At 42.8% G+C, this 23,489-nt stretch overlaps 1 protein-coding gene across 11 annotated transcripts in view; it reads left to right on the top strand.

Moving 5' to 3' along the window:
* The first annotated feature begins 289 nt into the window (after positions 1–289).
* Positions 290–23,489, top strand: part of TMEM241 (transmembrane protein 241) — a 199,768-nt gene continuing 176,568 nt past the window's right edge. For 9 of the 11 annotated variants that reach the window (XM_043539744.1, XM_043539745.1, XM_027819379.3 and 6 more), the window contains exons 1-7: positions 290–498; positions 6,363–6,409; positions 9,733–9,810; positions 14,477–14,558; positions 17,926–18,003; positions 20,081–20,106; positions 21,835–21,886. In XM_043539744.1, coding sequence (XP_043395679.1) covers positions 427–498; positions 6,363–6,409; positions 9,733–9,810; positions 14,477–14,558; positions 17,926–18,003; positions 20,081–20,106; positions 21,835–21,886 — 435 coding nt within the window. In that variant the 5' untranslated portion in view covers positions 290–426. The remainder of the gene's footprint in view (positions 499–6,362; positions 6,410–9,732; positions 9,811–14,476; positions 14,559–17,925; positions 18,004–20,080; positions 20,107–21,834; positions 21,887–23,489) is intronic. The other 2 variants (XM_043539750.1, XM_043539748.1) reach the window with 2 other exon arrangements.

Genomic DNA, 23,489 nt, shown 5'->3' on the forward strand with positions numbered 1-23,489 from the left:
GTAATTCCCAAAGGGTGGTTTTGCGATGGTTTCCCAAAAACAACCTACGGAAAGGTTACCATTCGCTATTAAAATCTGTAGGCATTTATTTTCCACAATCAGCTGGAGTGTGAGAGAATCGTGAGTGTGAGAACAACAGAAGTGTAAGAAGTGTGTGTGTGTGCGGGTGGTGGTGGGGAGAGTGAGCACATCTGTGTGTCTCGTCTCTGGAATGGGTTTCCTCTGGCAAGAGGGAGCATCGCCCCTTTAAGAAGGCAGTGCCTCAGGAGGTTGTTCTTGTGCCTATTGGAGCAAACATAGAGCAACGTGTCTCTGTCATGGCAGCCACTCCAGGTGGCAGTTTCCTGAGCACTGTCTCCAGTTGATCACAGCGGGAAGAAGCAGTGCCCCATCTTCCTCACCCGGACGGGGGAAATGCTGTGACAGATGTATTTAAAGAGACCTGCAGCTGGTCTGTCCTTCTGTCTCTTCTATTTGGCTTCTTATTTCACCAACAAGGTGAGGACGAGGGAGCTGTAAGTTGGTTTGTATTGACTGATTGAGTGATTGCCTGAGCATTCCTTTTTTTAATTCACCTCCCTGGATTTTCTCCCAGATCTGACAGCAGGAAGGCTAACTGCATTTCTTTCTCCTCTCAGCATCTTCCCTTGCCCGCTGAAAGAGGAGGAGCTGCTATTTCACTTTCAGTTTCTCTTGAGAATTGAGAGACTCCAGCTGGTCATAGTCAGCTGCATACAAAACCCCTTTCTCCTGGTAAATAGTCCTTGTGCACAGACAGAGGAATCGGGAAGGGGTCCCTGTATTGTTGAGACTTCCAGCCCCTCTATCTGAGGGAGACACCCAATAGAAACCCCATATTAACAGGATGCATCTCTGCGGCTGTATCTCCCTTTAAAAGAACAGCCCAGGGGCAAGAAGCCTTCAAATCGAACAATTCCTTCACGCCTTATACCCAACCTCTGTCCCGCCCCCGGAAAGCAGAGAGGGGGAAAGTTAGGTCGAAGGAAAATCTGGAAAAGCTGAACGTGATAGGAGGCATTAGGGGCTATTTGTAAATGCACAGATTACAAAGTTACTGTAAGGCAGAGAACAGAGCCTTGGACAAATGAGTGAAGTAGTGGCTCAGTGTGGGAAAGGGGCTGGGAAGAATTAAACAAGTATTAATTACAGTTATGATTACTGTACAGTACTTTCACTTAAGTGTGACTGCCATTTTATATTTCTTCTCACTTTTTAAAAACTTCTTTGGAAGCTTGAAATTGAAACATGAGGCTTCATTATCTTTTCACCTATTCCAGTGTAAAGCAGCAGTAACTGCACCGAAGTAAGTGGAATTATAGGTGTGTACATTAGATTAGAACCAGGGTCCTGGTTTCTTAATGTAATCCTTAAACATTATTATTGTTCTAGTGTTGCTCATGAGTGATGTTTTGCTGATACTTCCCCCTACCCCATAAGAAGAATTGAAATGTTTAAAATCCTCTCAAAAAAATTTTTTTTTTTTTTTAAATTCCAGTAAGTCTAATTTTGGGCCTCTCACATCTGAGAGTATCCTTTCAATACAATGTAAGGCTTGTAAATATAGTAACCGTTAACTTACAGTGGCAGACAAACACTGACAGTAGTAAAAAAAAGCACAAAACTGAGAATGATACTTATTAGTAAAAGTTCGCCAATCCCTCCAAAATTAGGGCTGCAACATAAATGAAATCCCAGCTTCTCAGCTAAAGCTCTAATGGGTTTCTATTTGCTGTTGTGGGGATATGATTGTCCATGATTTCATGCACATCCAAGCCTCATTCACCTGGCTCCATTTTCAAAGATGTGAAAACAAGCAACATTTTCAAGGTATGTAAATTCCAATATCCTGCCTACTGACAAGAGCGAAGGGAGGGCCTCTTTACAATCCAAACAAAAAATATTAGCTACAGAGCCAGTAGTTCTATTGCTTTGATAGTGTTAGTTTAATATTCTTGTAAGGCCATTATTAGCTGCCTGGCAAACATAGAAAGCGGAGGTGGTAAAGACCTGACATATCACGTAGTCCTTACGCTTTCCAACATAGGATTAAGTGTATACCAGAAGGCACAGTAGCCACCATTAAAAATAGAATGGTAGCTTTGTAGTTGCAACATTCACTAGGGAATACTATAAACACCAAAGTACCTGATCCAAGACAAAACTGCCAAAGTTTTAAAGGGTGATCATGGTAGCTAAGCAAAGCTTAATATTCATTATAGCCTCATTAAACTGTAAGTTCAGGGCAAAAATCTACTTTCCACTGTGCTCTCTCATTGATGTCATTAGAAGTTCCATGAAGAAATAGAAGGAAAAATATGCCAGAGTGCACACTGTGGATGAGAATTTTTATGGCCTAAACTTATTCCAGAACTGTTTTATTTGTTCGCTAAGTACCTGAGTTTGTGTATTATGTAGTTTTAATTCCACATTCTGAGTTTCACAGGTTTATTTTGAATTCCTGTAGCCCAGGGTTGATGGCATCAGTGAGTTTGTGATTCTGCTGTCAATGAGAATGGTGAAAATTAGCAGTAATTTCACTGAAGCCAGTGGAATTCTAGTGGTAAAACTGACACAAGTGAGATCAGAATCAATCCCAGAGTTTGCATTTTGATTGTCCCATAACTGTGGGGAAACTATGGTAACCTCTTCTTATTTTCTCTGCTAGAGGATGCCTCTGTGGCACTGGTGCAGATACTTTGCAAGAAGAGACACCTTTGTTTGTACAACAAAGGTGTGTGGAACTTCTTGGGAGACATGAAGAAATGTAGTTTTTCATGAGGACCCAATGTAAAATCATCCCCTTCTCCCCTGCAACTTCTGAGTTCCTCCCACACAAACGTTCTATTAAGAATGTCAAGGAGGGTTGATGTAGCAGGTAGGAACCGAAAGGGGCCAAAACAGCAGCTTTGTTGTATCTAAATGGTGTTGGGCTGCAGAAAGTGCTTGGGTAAGTATATTTTAGATAAGATAAACAAAGCTCCCTCACGCACCTAAAAATTGTTTATGGATTTAATGCAGGAAAGTTAAAAGATAATCAGAGTAAGGCATTTACATTTGTCCCAGGCACTGCATGAACAAGAGCAAAGAAGAAAGACACTTGTGCTTTAAACCAAGACATATATCAACTCTGAACAGAGTATCTGTAAAATGCCACTTTCTTACTCAGACCTCCTCCCAGTGTGTACTGAAGTCATTTCTTTAGTAACAAAATATAGGGGCCAATTCCTGCAAGAGGTTCATACCCTCCATGCCCATTAAAGGCAATGGGTATTGAGTTTTGCTCAGCTCCTTCCAAGATTATGCCAATAGGTTTTTTGCTACTCTATACTCCTGAAGGCATTACAGAGCAACTATTGTTAAGACTGCAAGCTGGATTCTTTTTTGGCTCATGCACCAATAGGTTCGTTAGTTAAATGTCATCCCTAGGGCTAAATTCTACTTTCATTTACACCTGTACGACCTAATTGTTGCAATTATTCACATACTCATCTGAAAAAATGTGTAGCAGGCATATTTATTCACATCACAACTAAAAAGTTAGCTTGGAGTATACATTTAGTTTCACTGCGAGGCAAGCTACATAAAAACATATCTGAAACCTTCGATGCCCAATATTAGAATACATACTGGTCAAGTGGATACGTGGATAGAAAGTGTAATGGACTGGGTGATCAAATAGATTTTCACTTCTCTAAGTTCTACAATTCTACTTGTAATTTTTATTTGTAAGAATCATGAGTAGTATATGTGAGGTGAGGGTATCTTTTGCATACATATGTTGGTTAAGTTTGGAGCCTGTGGTTTCAACCAAAGAAACATATCTTTGGACTCTATATTATTAAAATGTCAGTAACACGTCTGCATTACATTATGCCCAATAATGATATACCTAGGAAACCCAACCTGGATTGACTGAGATAGATGAGATTAACTGGGCCCACTCACATGCTTAATGTCCCCTGTTAACGTCAGTGAGGCTCTAAGTCAGGGGTGGGCAAACTATGGCCCATGGGCCGAATTTGGCCCCTCTGGGCTTTGGATCCGGCCCTCGGGATTGCCACCCCCGTGGCGCTGCGCCGCTCTGGGAAGTGGCCACACCACGTCCCTGCAGCCCGTGGGCGTGGGGCAGCAGAGGGCTCCGCATGCTGCTCTTGCCTGTGGGTACCTCCCCCAAAGCTCCCATTGGCCAGGAATGGGTTACCGTGGCCAATGGGAGCTTCGGGAGAGGTACCCACAGGTGAGAGAAACATGCGGAGCTCTCTGCGCCCCCCTCCACCCTCAGGGGCCACGCAGGGACGTGGTGCCGGCCGCTTTCATCCCCGGCCGTGGCACGGGGCTGGGGCAGGGAGGCAGGGAGCCTGCCCTGGCCCCGGTGCGTGCTACTGCCACCTGGAGCCGCTCTAGGTAAGTGGCGCCAGGCCAGAGCCTGAACCCCTCCTGCCCCCCGCACCCCAACTCCCTGCCCTGAGTCCCCTCCTGCACCCCCACACCCTTCTGCACCCCAGCCCCCTGCCCTGAGCCCCCTCCCGTACCTGGCACCCCTCCTGCACCCCAACCCCGTACCCGGAGCCCCCTCCTGCACCCCGCACCCCTCCTGCACTCCAACTCCCTGCCCTGAGCCCCCTGCCACATCCCGCACCCCTCCTGCACCCCAACCCCCTGCCTGAGCCCCCTCCTGCACCCCGCACCCCTCCTGCACCCCAACACCCTGCCCTGAGCCCCCTCCTGCACCCTGCATCTCTCCTGCACCTCAACCCCCTGACCTGAGGTCCCTCCTGCACTCCACACCCCTCCTGCACCCTAAACCCTCCCGTGAGCCTCCTCATACACCCCGCACCCCTCCTCTGCCTCAACCCCTTGCCCTGAGCCCCTTCCTGCACACCGCACCCCCTCCGACACCCTGCACTCCAACCCCGTGCCCCAGCCCTGCAAGCCATTTCCCCACCCAGATGTGGCCCTCGGGCCAAAAAGTTTGCCCACCCCTGCTCTAAGTGGTAACTTGTAAAAGAGCATGGCTGGAGTCCTAGCCCAGAGCCAAAAATTACTCCATATGATTCCACTGCAAGCCCCAAAATGATCATTAGGGTTCAGCCAAATTTCAGGTTCAAACGCTAAGGCTTACCAGCACTAGATCTTAATCAAGAGTTTTATTTAAACATCCCCAAGAGTTCTTGCCATTCTCACTATTCCAGGGAACATAAGGACCATTCACAGTCCCTGAACAGTCTAGGATCAGAGTCTCTCACCCTCCATGCTGTTCAGTGCTGAGCCCTGTAGGCAGAATCTTCTTAGCCTGTTGTCTAAGCAAAGTATGATCCTTACAGGGAGTAAATATCTCTGCTAGTTCCCAAAGCCTTACTTCTTAATAATATGGTCCATTTGCCTGCACCTCCCTTTAGCACAGACAGCTTGTATTATCCCTTTTGGGGGCTGGCCAGCAGCTGGCTCACAATTTGTATAGTGGGGGTGCTGAAAGTCATTGAACCAAACTGTAAACCCTGTACATAATGGAAACCACTTCAGGCCAGGGGGTGCAGCAGCACCCCTAGTTCCAGCATCTTTGGGTGTGGCAGGTATTTTTCCTTCCTTCTGAGAAAGTTTAACTCCTTCTCCCTTTTACTGGGGATGGTGTTTATAAACCTGGTCATAGCAAGTACTTCGGTGTTGCATAGGCATAAGTGTGGGTAGATTTTTGCTCCTTATTTGCAGAGGCACATATGTGGGCAATCACCCTAGGATCCACATCCCACACATACTGATCTGCTAAAACATTCTAAAGAAACAATATTAATGCTTCTTCTGTAGCATGTTACATTTCCAAAGCACTTTCCAAACACTAGTTAATATTATATGCAAATAAGCTATACTAACCACACTGAGATTGCGAAGTGCACCGCTCATCGTCAGGAAATGGCAAAGTTAACATGCCCATTCAACCTTACCTCTGCCCCAGGGTGAGCGTGCAATATGATACAGTTTTAATTACATGTCACATTTTTTTTCCTCCAGATCCTTGCCTCATGTGCAGCGTGGAAGGTGCTCAGTGAATGTGACAGCTGTCCAATATTTATATTTCTCTCCATTGTTCAATGTGCAGCCCTCAGCCTTTATTTACTCTAATGCCATGTAACTCGTGCACTGAATGAGGCAGGGTCCAGCACATCTGAAATGCTAAGAACAGTTCTGCACTGGGGATGTGTGTCTATTGCACTGATTTTAGAATTCCTTGCTCGTGCTTTTTTCTGTAGAAGTTTCTTGTACTCCGTTACTTTTGTGAATGTCTGTTAATGTTATAATACCATGGATGGGTAATGTTCATTAACTTTGTATTTGTTTTCCAGTATGTCCTGTCTGTCCTGAAATTCACCTACCCTACCCTTTTTCAAGGGTAAGTACCATTTGAAAAACACATTTGTTTGAAATATGACTCTAATCAGTAAACGTCTAGCTGTTCCATGCTGAAGCTAACTTTAGCATCTCCTGTCATTACAGGCTTTTCTTGTCTAGAAAACATATTCCATGGAGCCCTAGTAAAGTGTTTGTTAACTTGTCTATGTTATTATTAATGTCATCCTCGTAAAGTATCTGTTTACAAGGTCAACAGCCTCTCCATCAGTTCTAGTTTTCATGGTGGCCTGATACTTTAATCTAGGAAAATAGCAATTATAAGATTCCCACACCATTTTAAGAAGTACTGATTTTGGCTTATGTGCATATGTGATTCATTTAATTTCTTCCAATATGCTAACAATTAAAGACGAATCTGTATCTAGGCTAATACAAATACAAGGACACTTTATTTTCAAGCTCAGCCCATTTCTTAATTGTAATTCTGTACAGTATTACAAATCACAACTTTATGCAGTGACTCTGACAAGCCTTTTGTTTTGGCCAAGATAGCTGTATTTACTTTAACTGCTGTCATCAATTTATAAAAGACATTGAGTGAAATCCTCGTCCATTGATGTTAATGGAGGTCAGGATTTCACCATCATTTTTGTTCTCTTGGCATATGTGACCTGCCAATAGTGTTTATGCAGAGTGGATATTTTCAAGTCGTGGACCATTACCTAACTTTTTCTGTCTTTTTCCCCTCTTGACTGTGATGAACCCCTATGAATCTCCATTTTCTTTGAGGCCTGGGAGGTCTATTAATCCAAAAAAGAGTTATGACATCTTTTTTCAGGAGTCTGTTCTACTGTCAATGTGTGTACAAATTACTTTATACTACTGTTTCACTCAAGAGGCCTGGTCATGGACCAGGACCCCACTGTACTAGGCACTGTATAAACAAACACACCGCCCCCCCCCCCCCCCCCCCCCCCGCAATACTTCATATTTTCTGGGATGAAGTGTGTGTGAGGGGAGTATGTAGAAGACAAATATGGTAAGTCCTCATTAAAAGTCAGCATTCACTAGCAGTTACCACACTGTGCTATCTGAGTTGCTGCAGTTATTTCCTTTCCTGAGTACACGGAAATAGTGGGCTATCTTGGTGTAGTAATGGTTGGTAAATGCTGACTGTTAAAAGGCCTTTGCATGTTATCGCTTTAGATTTTGGAGTAAGTGAGCAGGGGAGAAAAGCACCTTATCCTCACCATCTAACCCTGCCATAGGTCTGTTGTCATTGCTTGTGTTCTCTGTCTAATGTAGGGTTCTCTCCTGCAAGGTGCTGAGGACCTTCAACTCTCATTGACTTCAACAGGAGTGGTGGGTGCTCTGTACCTTGTAGGATTATCTTCAGTACCAGAGGTGCGTTTGCTCTCTGGGACTTGATCCTGCACCATTAATGTTAATGGGAGTTTGACTTGAATGGGAGCAGGATCAAGCCCCTGATGAACATCCGGCTTACCCAGCTTTTACATTATTGTACGCCCCTCATCTAAACAAGGGAAAGTGAACTGTTGTAGCTGCACTGATTGTTCTTAACGTTCCCTGTGGGCAGTAATCTATCTGCTTTCCACCAGCATCAGGCTGTAGAGCAGTGGTGGGCAACCTGTGGCCCGCGGGCCACACGTGGCCCGTCAGGGTAATCCACTGGCAGGCCGCCAGACAGTTTGTTTACATTTGCCCACCACTGCTGTAGAGTGAATTGCATGTGATGGTGTCTTTCTTTTCTTTTTTTGCAACACACCGCTTAACAATGAAAGGACTAACAGGCAAACAAAACCTTTGTGTCTAACAGTTACACAGGTTACAATGGTTTCGCATTACAGCACAGTACACTAAACATTTACTGAATATAAAGCAAATAGTATTCAAACCCTGCACCCCCCAAAAAAAACTCTGTTAAACCAAAGGAAAAGGAAATGTGGAACATAAAACTAGCACTGAGTATACAGATTTTCTTTTTATAGTTTAAAATAAATTCCCTCACAGTCTTTTCATGATTTCACATGCTGTTTCTCTGGTAGGATAGAGAAGGCTCTTCTGATAGGGTAGAGTGTTATTAGTTATTGTGAAATACCAATATAGTGGCAGATCCAGGAGGTTTTGGATTTGAACAAAAAACTAGCCAGTTATGAAGAAGCTCTCTCTAGAAGCTACAGATTAAAGAGTGCTGTGGGCCGTCTATGTATTTGTTATTTGATTGTTATTGACAGTATGCTTGGCACTATATAGAAAAAAGTACAGTTTGTGCTGTAGGGAGTTTTCAGTCCAGGCCTAGTGTGAGCTACCATGAATAGTCATGTTCGAGTTGATATGTGAAGTCAGATACTACACATAGTATCCCTGGTGCTTATTGCCAGGAATGATCCAAACGAAGCCAGTTGTTGAAGCCTTAGATCCAATAGCGTTTATAGGATTTAAACTTAAACAGATGGACAGAAAGAACCCCAAAACCAAAACAACCCTCCCCCCAACAACATACAAAGACAAAGAGGAAGGTCAATCCCAAAATATTGTTTATTTAACTGTTTTCTTTTCCCTTCTCCCTTCTATAATATAATGGAATAGAAAGTTAGCATTTGGGTATGATTAGCATGCATAGTGCTTATCAGACAAATAAACTGACAGATCCCTGCCTACAATCTACTTGAACCCAGAGCAAGAGACCATAAATGAAGGGTGTGGGGAGAGTATGTGGAAGGACCAAAGTTATAATGTAAGAGAGCAAGGGTGCTAATTTTTAATGTGGTCAGTTTCTTCCTTATAAAGTATATTTGAATACAATTAGATTTGGGGCAGTAGCCAGAGTGATGGATGGGGTGGAGAGATAGGTTTTAAAAGAAAAGAGCAGGGCTGCATGCTGTACAGCAGTGGTGGGCAACCTGCAGCCCGTCAGGGTAATCCACTGGTGTACCGTCAGACAGTTTGTTTACATTTTCATGGCTGCTTGCAGCTCCCAGTGGCTGTGGTTCACCGTTCCCGGCCAATGGGAGCTGCGGGAAGTGGCGCGGGCGGTAGGGATGTGCTGGCCGCCGCTTCCTGCAGCTCCCATTGGCCGGGAATGGCGAACCGTGGCCACTGGGAGCTGCAGGTGGCTGTGACAATGTAAACAAACTGTCTGGCAATACGCCAGTGGATTACCCTGCCAGGCCGCAGGTTGCCCACCACTGCTGTACAGGCTCAGGGCTGACATTCCAGGGGTAGGAGGCACTACAAGAAAAGATGCCAAGCCACATATGGGGGAAACCTAACTTCACTATGGGAAATATGGTTTGTGATATTTAAAAAAACCACCAGAGTGACTGTTCTGTGTTGTTTCAGGTGGCAGACATTAGTTGGTGGATTTCTGCTCCACGTCTCCTGGAAGCTGGGCTGGGTGGAGATCAGTTGCAGTTCAAGGTACAGTGAACTCTGCAATACGTCTAATATTTATTTTTTGTTGTTGGACTATGACACAGTTAGGTTTGCTGCAGAGGAAAGTATTGAGCTGCCACGTAGGAGCAGATGGAAAGTGAGCACAGTTCAGAGTATAAATGTACAGTTTTCAAACAGACCAACTCCACTTAGCAAAGGCATGAGATATAACCCATGGGTGATGTGGAGGTTCAGTTTTCCATGAAGAGTGAGTAGGAAAAGGTGGTAGCATCACAGATTACTTGACTTACATATTTTTGGTTGTAATTAAAAAGATACATCTATTTTATTTGATAAAGGAGTGAAATTTTCATGGTGATACTAGTTGATAGGTTTTTCAGATAGCGCACTTTGTGTTGAGACCCAAACAATTTGAATAGGGCATTGTACCTTTGGACTTCATAATTTTGAATGGAATCCTTTCGTTTGCAAGTAATGGGCTGAATTTTGCTTTCACTTGTGCCCAAGTAACTAGACTGACTTCAGAGAGGTTGCAGGGACATAGATGGGAACAGAATTTGTCCCAATATGTTTTTATAAGCAATTTGGCTAGAGTGGGAATACTTTGGGTCAAAACTCTCGTTGACATTGACAGGATCAGGCCCTTCAGGGAACAGCCTTGTTTTGTTGGTGGTAGTTGGTAACTACAATTATTAACAAATTTTTATTCTATATGCATTATTTTTCTTTACCCTTAATATATTCTGGAAATCCAGAAGGGATGCAGGCATAAGTTACATCCTCTCAATTTTTTTTTTAAGCAGGCCTCATTTGGAAATGATTTTTTTTCCTGATGAAAACAAAATCAAAATTGTTTGTCACGTTTTTTCTTTGAGTTTTTATGGGTTGTTGAAAAATTTAAAGCCATACCCAAAACTAAACTGAAATTTTTTTGTTTCTAATGTTTGTTTCTTTCAGTGAAAACCCTGAAAAAGGTTGAAGAAAATTTTAGATGAAAACTTTGGATTTTGTTGAAGAGCCATTTTATATATAAAAAAAAAAAAGTTTTGATGGAAAAATTTGACCAGCTTTGTATGTTTTGGAAACAAAACCTTACATCCACTAGATGTCAGTCTGATATAGGGAACTAAATGAGACTAACAACCCCTGAGAGATTAACAGTTGAGAGAATTTCTCCATAGTTTTATGGAGCAGGCTTTCTCTAACTATTAGTTAATGACTAAATTAAATAACTAGGCATAGCCAATGCTTTGGACTCATTCTTCAAAGCACTGTAATTATATTCCAGTCTTTGTATGAAGTCTCATATTTTGCTGTACCCTTAGCTAGGTACTGCAATTGGTGTAAGACATTTAGGTCCAAATTTTCAGAAATACTCTTTAATTCTGGGTGGCTTTAATTTTTGAGTGCCCATCTTTAGACAGCTAAGCTTGCTTTTCAGAGGTGCCAAGTGTCCACATCTCCAAGTGATGCTTCTGGGAGCTGTGTTCAAAACCTCTGAAAAAACAGGCGCATCAAGTAAGGCACCCAAACTTAAAGGGTGCTTTTGAAAAATGTAGCCCCATTAGCTTTGCACTGGAATATCCCTTTCTCCTGCATGTACTTCTGATCCTGAACCCAAGAAATATCTTTTATAAAAGCTAAAACACAGCAGATACTGAGTTATATAATGCATGTGGCTTACAGCAAGATTTCTTTAGCTACAGTTTATCTCCCCCCAACTCCCAAGGCCACCACAGTCACCATTCTCCTAGCTGCAAAAAGGCTGGATTTGTAACTCCGTATGGAACTTGGGTCAGCAAGAAGGGCTCTGAAGAGAGTTGGAGATGTTCCTAGCCTTAGGGGCTATGCATATCTCCATAGTTACTCGGAGTAAGAGACTATGATTCATATTGCATTCACTCAAAGAGAAATGCAGAGCTCTAAGGATCTGATTCAAAGCCCACTGTAGTTAATGAGTCTTTCCACTGTCTTCAGTGGGCCTTGGATCACATCCTAACAGCCAGGCAGCTGCCTTTTCCTTTCCTGTCTTTGTTACAGCAGTTTACTTCCCTGTATGCATGTCACTGTGTTCTGCTGTCAGTCATGTTAGTACAAGTGACTCAGGCCATGTCTACATTACAGAATTATGTTGACCTAACTTATGTCAGCATACAGTCACCGCAGTTATTAAATCGCTTGTGTGTGGGTGCACAGTTGGCTCCTTGTGTTGGTGGTGTGCATCCTTACCAGGAGCACGTGTATCGATTGTATTGTCAGTGTGCGGCATTGTGGGGCGGCTCCTGAAAGCCAGTAACAGTTAACGTAAGCAACACAGTATCTACACTGACACTGCATCGACCTAAATACGTCGACCATGTGACCTTACGCCATTTAGAGAGCTGGTGTTACTAAATTGGTGTAGAGAGGCACTTACATCAGCAGGAGCCAAATTTAAGTGAAGATACTTCCACAGATAGGTTGACGCAAGGCAGCTTATGTCAATTTAACCTTGTAGCATAAACCAGGCCTCAGTGTAATCCAACCAGCTGCCTCCCATGTGCCCTCTCTTGGCCTATGGTCACACTACAGGCAGCCTTCTTCAGTTTCCCCTCTTGGGCTATTCAAAGAAACTTTACTTGAGGCTTTTTCTTGGTCAAACATACCCATCCTTAGGGACCGGGCTTATTAATATAAAATAAACTGTAAATAAAACCAAACCTCCCCCCAAAAAAACAGAGTCCATTCATAAGTCTACACAACTCCAGGTTTCTCTTTCTCCTCGTGAGGCCTCCCTGTCTGACAAGCTTTGCAGTCACTTCCCTGCTTGGTCATGGTGTCTCCCATGCCTCCATGCCTGGAGCACTTTTTGCGGACTTTGCTACAGCTTCTTGATGTTTTTCCCCTTCACTGCACCTTCCTGCACTTTTTATACTGGAATCCCTGATTCCTCTCGGGTGGAGCTCATCCTGTAATCAGGGTTGGCTTAGCCCCAGGCTCTCCAGCCCACCTAGCTACACTGAACCTGACTATTGGACTGGCCTGCATATAGGAGTGCTTATTGCTGATGAAACATTACATCAGATATCCAGGCATTCTTTTCCAGCGCTGAAGTTCCCTCTTGGCAGCATAGAACCTACTGTTACATCCTGGGAACTGCTTTTGAAATTCTTTTCCACTGCATTTTGTGATTGCATTGGAGATATAAACATTTCTGGAATTCCTGAAACTTCACATGGCGATCAGGGTTTTTTTATTTTTATGTTCCAAATGGGAATCCAGTACTCAAGTTGCGGGGTTTTATTTTCCCAGAGTTCTCCATTCCAATGGCATAGTTTGCTTTAGGTGGGCATCTGATATGAACTCATTGGTCATACACTACAGTAGGTTCAGATCCTGATTCAGGCAAAATTTAAATGGAAGTCAATAGCCTTAAAAGGTGCATTATTCCTATCAAAGTGATCATAACTACCCAATAAACAAGAAAGCCTGGGGATTTCTATGTCTGTGACTTTTAGCTCTCCTGGGCTTTTAGTCAAGTATCTTCAAAATCATATATGAAAAGAAATGTGCAGAAGGAAATGAAACATGATGTTTATGTTTTTCTTCCATTGTATTTGCATAAATCTTTGCACATATATCCTCATTTCAGCTCATTTTAATTTCACATTCTTCAATGGAGGGTTTTTTTTTTTTTTTTTGCATCATGTAACTGCACTTTTTGGCTCTTGTCCACAATTCATGAACATGATGTAAACCAGGGGCTTGTGTTACTTTGGAAGAACTAGGATTCTACGCTTTAAAAAAACAAATATTCTGGAGTAACTTCATGATCTGTTAGGCCTGATCCAAAGCCAGCTGAAATCAATGGAAAACCCCATTTACTTCAATTAACTTTGAATCAGGCCCTTAGTTGCTCCCGCTTTACCCTCTTATTCAGGATTTGATATCACTCACACTGAAGTTAACCACTTGCTTGGCGCTTTTCCTCCCCTACTTTCTGAGACTTGCAGAAGAAAACAAATTTTGAAGACTCTTCATAAAGGTGAAACTTCAGCCCACAGCACAAAACATGACTAAGAACAATTACTTCAAGCTGGAATGACTTCATTCGCCCATATTAGTTGTTAAACTGCCTCTAGGAGTTTGGCTTAGTCAAAGGTATGTCATTCTGAAAACTCAAGAGGCAAATCCCACAGGGGCTAAGTGACCTGTAGGAGGAGTATGTTTGCAGATCTAGCTGAGGAATAAACATGTACATCCTGTGTGTGTGTGTGTGTGTGTGTGTATATATATACACACACACATATGCATCACACAGGCCATTTTATACCTTCATCTGTCAGTTCTTCCAACTTCTGTTGAGCATCAGTGATGCCAATTAAAATGAAAATTTCTGTCTGTTAAAATCAATACGAACAATTGTTGTTAATGGAAGTTAAACAAGTATTCTGGGGAGATATATATTGGGGAGCACAACTGCTGCTTCTGTAAAAGGGAAATTTGGGGTTAGGTGGGTTAACTTGTTCTTTTCTGTCCTGGAGCGTTCCTAAGTAAGTCGGGGGTGGGAACATGGGGGTAAAACATTGAATTAAATATGTACTGCTTTGCTTGAGAAACCCCTTTTACATTGTCCACCATAAACAACTACTGCTAATGGCCATTTGTAAAAGGAATGTGGTAAATAATGGTATTTTTCATTCTTTTTAAGGTCTGAAGTACTGACATGGCTCCCGGCTTCAGTGCTTTTTGTGGGCATTATCTATGCAGGTTCCAGGGCATTATCTAGATTGGTAAGAAACACACCAATGGAAATGAATAACCAGATTCTCTATACTTTGTGCGTAAAGAAAATATTCTACAAGCAAGGACTAACACTGCTAGAGATTAGAGTCTTGATCCTGCAAGGTGTGGAGCACCACTGAGATGTACCTCGTACCCTGAACTCCCACTGACTTCAGTGACAGCTGAGAGGACTCAGCACCTCCCAGGAACGCTCAGCATCTTGCAGAATAGAGCCTCGCCAATCTGCCTTATTATGCAAACAGAAGTTTCTGGAGGAGTTACTAACTCTGTTTTTTTTAATTGTTTTCCTCTATTGCAAATGAGATGCACAATGAGATCAGTGGAAAAGGTTTGTGTCCCTTTTACAGGATATTTTTGACACATTATAGGGTTTGAAAAAATAAATCGCAGATTTTTTATTTGGGAAGAGATTAAGGGATTGAATGGATTCATAAAGTCATTTAAACCATAATAGGCCAGTGAAGATCTAGGTGAGGTCAAGTATGCTTTAAGTAATATTTAATATCATTTGTTTAAATTGCCTTTAGTATTTTGGTTCTTGAAAATCCTGGGACCTTATTTAAAAAAACCCATAGCAGTATTTTATAGGAATTGTCCAGTCTGTGTGATCAGATGCTGTGCAAACTTCCCTATGAGTTTTGTCAATGCATCCCAGTCCAGACTTAGACAACACTCTTCAACTCCACAGCCAGATCATACACACCCGCATTAAAACCCACAGCAGGGATGGGGAGAGAAATCTCCATAAGGATCTGCTTGCAGTGATACACCTCTACTTCATCTTGTTGGGTGGGGAGGGTGAAGGGCAGGGCCCCTCACTGCCACGGAAAAGGCTGTGGGGCCCAATCTCATCCCCTGTGGGTTACAGTGGCTGTTCAGGAAACTGGGGCCATTTGCCTGCAGATTGAATCTCACCCCTGGTCACCTACAATGGTGGCCTCTCTGTCTCCTCATTAGAGCAGATCCATTTGGCTTCCCCTGGCTGTGACTAACCACAGATCCTTCAGGAAAGGGCTAAAAGGAAACAATAATGCATCCCCAGGCTTCAGGCTGTATTGTCTTCTCTGCCTGTATTCCATAGGGATGGAGGAGGTACAGAGTAAGTCCTCCCCAGTCAGATCCCTGGTTCACCCACTCCTCCCTTGGTTTACCCAGTTTCCACCTCTTCCCTACTGCCTGGATACATGGACATCCAGGAAAGAGGGGAATGTCTTTTGTGGGGAGAGGAAGGGTTGAGCCCATTTCTGTGCAGGAGAGCAGAGATCCACACAATGAGGTTCCCGTCCATGCACAGATCTTAGTGGTCCATGTCCTAACCTCTCTTGAACTGAAGCTGCCAGTCATACTTGGTTTTGTGATGTGCACAAATGGGGATTTAAGGGCCAATCCTGCAAACGCTTAGGCACATGAGAAAGTTACTCATGTGAATAATCCCATTAGGTTCATGGACCCTAATTGGTGTGTAGGCCCATGTATTTGAAACAATTTCACTCCTGAATGCATGCTTCAATGTCCACTATAGGCATATAATACAGATGTAAGGAAAATTGATTTAACAGTTCACTGGAGTTGGGCCTGCTCTCATCAGCAGTATCTTTGGCTCTTAGATCCAATGGTTTACCTCCCAAGTAGAAATTAAATGAAATTAATTTCCACACCAAGGGCCCAATCCTGCCAACACTTATGAGTGAACAACGTACACTCATAATTATTTATTGTATTGGGCTCTCTATTCTTCTTTGTGCACGTCACAAAAAACACTATCTGTCTCTCTGCTCAGGACAGGTCTGGAACTGGAAGAGGATTGCTTGCGTCTGGACTGAGATACATTGACAGAATTATGTGGGGAAGTCTGCACAGAATCTAATCGCACTGGCTGGTCCCAGCCAGTAAACCTTCCGTTCATGAGAACTAAAGCCACTCATACATTTTAAAAAAATATTCACATCAAAGATAATAAACATATGGAGACGGTTAACTGAGCTGGGCAAATTGGAGCAATTGTTGGCTCTAAAACACATTTCTTTTGACTCTAGAAGGAGCCAATAGCACACACAAAAAGTAGTAAATTGGCTCCACAAAAGGGAGAATGTAAATTCTGGTGTCAACTTTCTTTGGATATCATTATTTCTAGAGTTTCCTATTGTGTCTAGCTCAGGATTCTTATATTAGATGGTCTCATTTTAACTTTCTCATTTGGCATCAGAAGTCCAAGTCCAGCTGTGGGGTCAGGACTTGTTGTTAGGTTTTCAGTGCCAGTGAAAGAGCAGCTGACAATTTGCTGTCTACATGTGCTTTTGTTTGCTTGGGTTTTTTTTCCCATTTTCTTGCTAATTTAAAGGTGTCTAAAGTAATCATTGTGTAAATATGTTCATTCCTCCATCTGAATTGTCATTATAGCTAGGAATGTTTTAATAGGGACAATTTGTCCAGCTATATGGAAAAGAAGAACAAAACACAGAAAAATGGGTTTGAGGCTTCTTTGCAAAGTAAAATCTAAGATGTATTTGGTGCGTACACTGTTTATCATCCAAGTGGATCTCAAGCACTTTACAAACATGAATTAATCTCTCCGAGTCTGTTTTCCCCATCTGTGGATATTAATATTTACTCTCATGTGAGTATTATGAGAATTAAAATCAACATTTTCTGACGTTGGGTTGCCTCAGTTTTTGGCTGTCAATCTGAGGCACCTCACACCTGATTTTCAAAAAGTGCTGAGCACCTGCAATCTAGTTGACTTCACCTGGAGCCAGATTAATCACTATTGTTGTTGTCTATTTCTTGATTACTTTAATTGGAGTAGCAGCAAGAGGCCCCTCTGGGTCCTTTTGGTTGAAGGTAGAATTCCAGTACTGCTTGAGTACCCTGTTCTATACTTCTTCCCTAGTTTATGGCAATTCTCCATAGGAGAAACTGATGGTAAACCTGTATAACCATGGCACCCACAATGCCTTAGGCCAGGTTTACACTACCCGCTGGATCGGCGGGTAGCGATTGATCTATCAGGGGTTGATCTATCACGTTTAGTCTAGACGCGATAAATCGATCCCCGAGTGCTCTCCCGTCGACTCCTGTACTCCACCGTTGCGAGGGGAGCGGCAGCAGTCGACTCACCACCGTGAAGACGCCGTGGTAAGTCGATCTAAGTACGTCGACTTAAGCTACGCTATTCTCATAGCTGAAGTTGCATATCTTAGATCGATCCTCCCCCCCAGTGTCGACCAGGCCTTAGTCTTAAGTAACACCCAAGTTTCTGTATCAATAGATAGATATAGGAAAATGAATAAGAACAGCTTACTGTAGAGAGATAGGGTGCTAATTCTGAATGTCATTTTCCTCCTCCGGTGGCAGCCAATTCCTGTGTTCCTTACTGTCCACAATGCAGCAGAAGTTATAACCTGTGGATTCCAGAAGTTTGTGCAGAAAGAGGTAATCGATATATGAAAGGCCAGCTCCAGTAATGTAACTGCACTATAACAGGACGCTGTTTTTCTTTTAATACCTAAATTCAGGGGTGAAAGTAAGTCTAGGGACTTACTGGCACGGGGCTGGGCTGGGGCCGGCTCTGGTCCCCGGAAGGGGCGGGGCCTCGGGCGGAAGGGGCGGAGCTGTGGGGGTCAGAGCCAGCCCCGGCCCACCCTGTACCGGCAAGTGCCTCCTTCCCCCTCCCCAGAGTAACAGCAGCAGCCGGGGGCTCTGGCAGGGGTTTAAAGGGCCCTGGGTGGTAGCAGCGGGTGGAGCCCTGGGCCCTTTAAATCATCCCCGGAGCCCCACCACCGTTTCCCCAGGGCTCCGGCGACAGGGCTCCAGGGACAGGGCTCCGGCCACCACTACTGCCCCGGGCCCTTTAAATCTCCACCCCAGCCCTGCCGCCGCTACCCCAGGGCTCCGGCAGCAGGGCTCTGGCAGCAATTTAAAGGGCCGGGGGTTCCAGCCGCTGCTGGGAGCCGCAGGCCCTTTAAATTGCACCTGGGGAAGCCGATCCACCCCAGTACGGCGCACTGGGGCGTACCGGCTTACTTTCACCTCTGCCTAAATTAGTCCTGCATGCTTTCCTGTCTGCACTGATTGCACTGCAGTGAGTCTCAGAGACAGCATTCACTGTCAGCAAATATCAAGCTATTGACCTTTTTCTTGGCTAGGGAAATTCTTTAAATGTATATTGGCAATTTGATCTGTATTTTTTAAGACTGGTTTGATCCTGATGACTTGTTCCTTTTGAAAATGAAAATCCCATCTCCTTTATGCCAGATATAAGAACTTGATCCTTTGACTTCAATGGCAGGAGAATTGGGCCCCTTAAATCTTGCCGGTACAGTGTGTATAGTGATGTGATAAATGATATGAGTCTCATGTGAACTATACACAGCTGGAATTGATCGCATCTGAACATGAAATTCAGGGGGGGAACCACGCAGTTTTAGATGCTATGGGGTATGTTTGCACTGCTTTTTAAAACCCATGTCTGTGAATCTCAGAACCCGGGTCTGCAGACTCGGGCTCATAGGGCTTGCACTACAGAATTAAAAACAGTTGTGTGGACATTCGGGTTTGGGCTGGAGTTGGGGCTCTGAAGCCCAAGAAGGGGGGTGGGCTTCAGAGACCAAGCCCCATCCTGAACCACAATGTCTACACAGTTTTTTTTTTTTTTTTTTTTTTAAGGCCATAACTACGAGCCCATGTCTGTAGACGCAGGCTCTGAGACTTGCTGCCATGTGTTTTAAAACGCAGTGTAGATGTACCCTTATGGAGTGAAATTCCCATTCAAGTCAGGAGAAAGATTCCCATTTCCTTTAACAGGAGTGGGATCTGTCTCTTAAGATGTATTGGAGATCCTGCTTATTAGATATCTGTGTGATTTGCTGTGTAGAGTGGCCCAGGCAAGCACTTCACAACACACGAAGCCTCCTCTAGTTTGAAAGGAATCTTCCATTAATTACATCTGTGATATGTGGAATAAAAGACAAATAGCCAGCACTGGCTGCCACTAAAAAAACTGAAGCTCAAAGACTGTACAAATGTGTATAATTTGATCCGCGCATGCCAAAGTTTGGGTGTATTGACATCTAGGATTTTGGCTCACTCCAAGATAAAGGCCAGGTATGAAATTCATATCTGGTTTCAGGTTAAGATGACCAGTATGCTGAAAATTCAGTTCTGAGATTGGTTTATGCCATTCTATAATCCTCATTCTACTGCAAAATAAGTGTCCCAGTCAAGCACAATGGCTGGTTTATTGTTGTTTGTCAGTGTCTGAACCAATTTATTTGCCGGTTGGAATGTTCTATAATGGCTTTAACTCCTTGTTGGGAGACTTTTTTCCATCATATGAGGAACTTGTTTTATTAAATTATTAGTTCTGAATTTTTGTTATGTATAGCAAATATTTAGAATCACCAGAGAAAATGTTTGAAATCTACCTCCCATCTTAATGCAAAAAATGACTACTTTTTCAGTGATCAGTCACTTTAAATCTTTTGAGCACATTTTCTCTCTTTTTATACAGCAAACCTCTCTCCTAAAAATCTGTAGGTAAGTTTTTTAAGCTACTCAGATGGGGTGAATTGCACTGGTTTTGGCTCTGGTTTCTATATTTGCTTCAGGTAATGGAACATCAAAACAATGTATAAATGAAGACACATTACTGTGGGCAGCAGTAGGCCCACATTGCAACATTTATGTAATTAAATTATCTTTATATATTTTCATTTTCTAAAAACAATTGTGTAAATAGATTTTTTTTTTCTTTGTATAACATAAATGGCATTGCTGGAAGGCAAGTGATTATGACTAACAAACCATTGCATGCACGTGATGGAGGCAAAAAATGTTTTTGGAAAGGAAACCTATTTCAAGTTTAAGCTTCCAAAGGATAATCATAAACAGCAAAAGAATGAAGCTTTAAAGTAACTCAAGAATGGCCTTTATGAAAATTGTAGGGCCCAATTCTGCCACCCTTTCTCAAGCTAGGTGGAAGAATCTGGTCCTTCATTGGTTTCCCCTATAAATTTAGCCTCTGAAAAGGAGAGAGGGAGAATAACAAATAGAAAAGCCAGTCATTCAGAAGGCCAAGTGCTCCTTCCCTCCCACACAACCCCTTAGAGTGTAGATTAGCCACTTTATTTTGGAGCTGGAGAGTTCAGCTGCCCCTTTACCCCTAATCAGGGAAGATTTGGTTTAACATTTATGCTGCTTAGAAGCAACACGTCCATTGATGTGTTATAACTTTTTTCAATCTAGGTGTTTTTTCCCAGTGATCTTGTTATACGTGTGTTTTGATCACTGGATTATTTCCATCAAGCATGCCTGTGTTTTTCTTGCTGTCCCGCCCCCCCGCCCCCAGCCCCCCGTTTAAAAAAACAAAACAAACAACAACCAAAAAGCACTTCATAACCCTCGAAAACTAACTGCAAAACAATTATTCATTATTGTTACTATTGATGCAGAGTTCCTAACTTTTCACGGTGCATTGCAGAAATAAAGGTAGCCACGAACTTTGGCCCCAAATGCTTACATTCTGAATTAGGTGAACTTCAAAAATGATGACAACAAATGAAGGAAGGGATACATAGGGAGGGATGAGGGTTACAACAATCAAAGAAAACAGGCTTATTTCTGCCCTGCATCTGAGCTCTGCCTGGAGCAGGGGAGAAGGGTTCTGTCAAAGAGCATGTTTTAGCTACCTGGTTCTGCAATTGACTCAGCCCTGATGTGAGTAAGAGCAGTTTTAGGGACCTTACACTAGCAGAGGATTGGTATAGTAGAGCCTCTCTCCATTGCACCCTCAGTCCACCATGGCCCCAGTGTGCTCCCTATGCTAGGAGTGGGGTGAGAAGTGGCTGGTGCAGGTGCAACCTCTGCTGGGTTTATGACAGCAGGGTACTCCCCTCAACAAGTGGAACTCTTTGCTGTCCATTTATCACCATAATCTGACCCGCTTTGTGCTGCCGGAGTGGTATGAAGGGGCTGGATGGTAAAGGAGAATCTGGCACAATATGATTAATATTCTCAAGCACGAAGCCTGTCCACAGCATTAACTCGTGTATATTTTGCATGGGTATTCTTTTCTGCTGATTAAATTCTTTTTGTTGTTGTTAAATACAAAGGAAAATAGGTAAAATACCTTCCTGTTGGTGGAAAAGGTGATAATCTATGTAAAAATGAAGGGATGTCAGTGTGAGAGTGAATGGAAACTCCCAATCTGATCTGAGAGTGCAGGATTGGGTTACAAGCTATAGGTCTTTGTTTTCTTTCACACAGTGTGCTGTTCCTCCTAATCGCAGCAGGGTGCCTTCCTTTGTTTGACACGCAGGTGGGTTCTGTTTTGTCAGCTGTCTTTGACCTTGGTATTTGGGAGTCCTGTTTCCAGGCTGGGGGAATATATTTGCATGGCTTTTGCTTGTGTGCTAAGGTAATTCACAATCAGTTTTGTGAAGGGTTATAGAACTGTCTCCTTGGCCTCTTATGTTTTATAACAACTAGGGCTGTCAATTAATTGCAGTTAACTCACACAATTAACTAAAAAAAATTAATAATCATGATTAATCGCAGTTTTAATCGCACTTTTAAACAAGAGACTACCAATTGAAATTTATTAAATATTTTGGATGTTTTTCTACATTTTCATATATATCTTGTATTCTGTGTTGTAACTGAAATCAAAGTGTATATTTTGATTACAAATATTTGCACTGTAAAAATGATAAACAGAAGAAATAGCATTTTCCAATTCTCCTCATACAAATACTGTAGTGCAATCTCTTTGTCCTGAAAGTGCAACTTACAAATGTAGATTTTTGTTGTTGTTACATAACTGCACTCAAAAACAAAACAATGTAAAACTTCAGAGGCTACAAGTCCACTCAATCCTACATCTTGTTCAGCCAATTGCTAAGACAAACAAGTTTATGTACATTTACAGGAGATAATGCTGCACTCTTCTTCTTTACAGTGTCACCAGAAAGTGAGAACAGGCATTTGCGTGGCACTTTTGTAGCTAGCATTGCAAGATATTTATGTGCCAGATATGCTAAACATTCGTATGCCCCTTCATGCTTCGGCCACCATTCCAGAAGACATGCTTCCATGCTGATGACGCTCGTTAAAAAAATAATGCATTAATTAAATTTGTGACTGAACTCCTTGGGGGAGAATTGTACGTCCCCTGCTCTGTTTTACCCACATTCTGCCATATATTTCATGTTATGGCAGTCTCAGATGATGACCCAGCACATGTTGTTTGTTTTAGGAACAAGTTCACTGTAGATTTGACAAAATGCAAAGAAGGTACCAATGTGAGATTTGTAAAGATAGCTACAGCACTCATCCCAAGATTTAAGAATCTGAAGTGCCTTCCAAAATCTGAGAGAGACAAGGCAGGGAGCATGCTTTCAGAAGTCTTAAAAGAGCAACACTCTGATGCGGAAATTACAGAACCCGAATCACCAAAAAAGAAAATCAACCTTCTGCTGGTGACATCTGACTCAGAGAATGAAAATGAACATGCGTCATTCGCACTGCTTTGGATAGTTTTCAAGCAGAACCCATCATCAACGTGGACGCACGTCCCCTGGAATGGTCGTTGAAGCATGCACATCTGGCACGTAAATATCTTGCGACACCAGCTACAACAGTGCCATGAGAATGCCTGTTCTTACGTTCAGGTGAGATTGTAAACAAGAAGCGGGCAGCATTATCTCCTGCAAATGTAAACAAACTTGTTTGTCTGAACGATTGGCTGAACAAGAAGTAGGACTGAGTGGACATGCAAGCTCTAAAACTTTACATTGTTTTATTTTTGAATGCAGTACTTTTGTACATAATTCTATATTTACAAGTTCAACTTTCACGACAGAGATTGCATTACAGTACTTGTATTGGGTGAATTGAAAAATACTATTTCTTTGTCTTTTTAC

The sequence above is a fragment of the Chelonia mydas genome, chromosome 2, assembly GCF_015237465.2.
Source record: "Chelonia mydas isolate rCheMyd1 chromosome 2, rCheMyd1.pri.v2, whole genome shotgun sequence".
Classification (NCBI taxonomy): Eukaryota; Metazoa; Chordata; order Testudines; family Cheloniidae; genus Chelonia; species Chelonia mydas.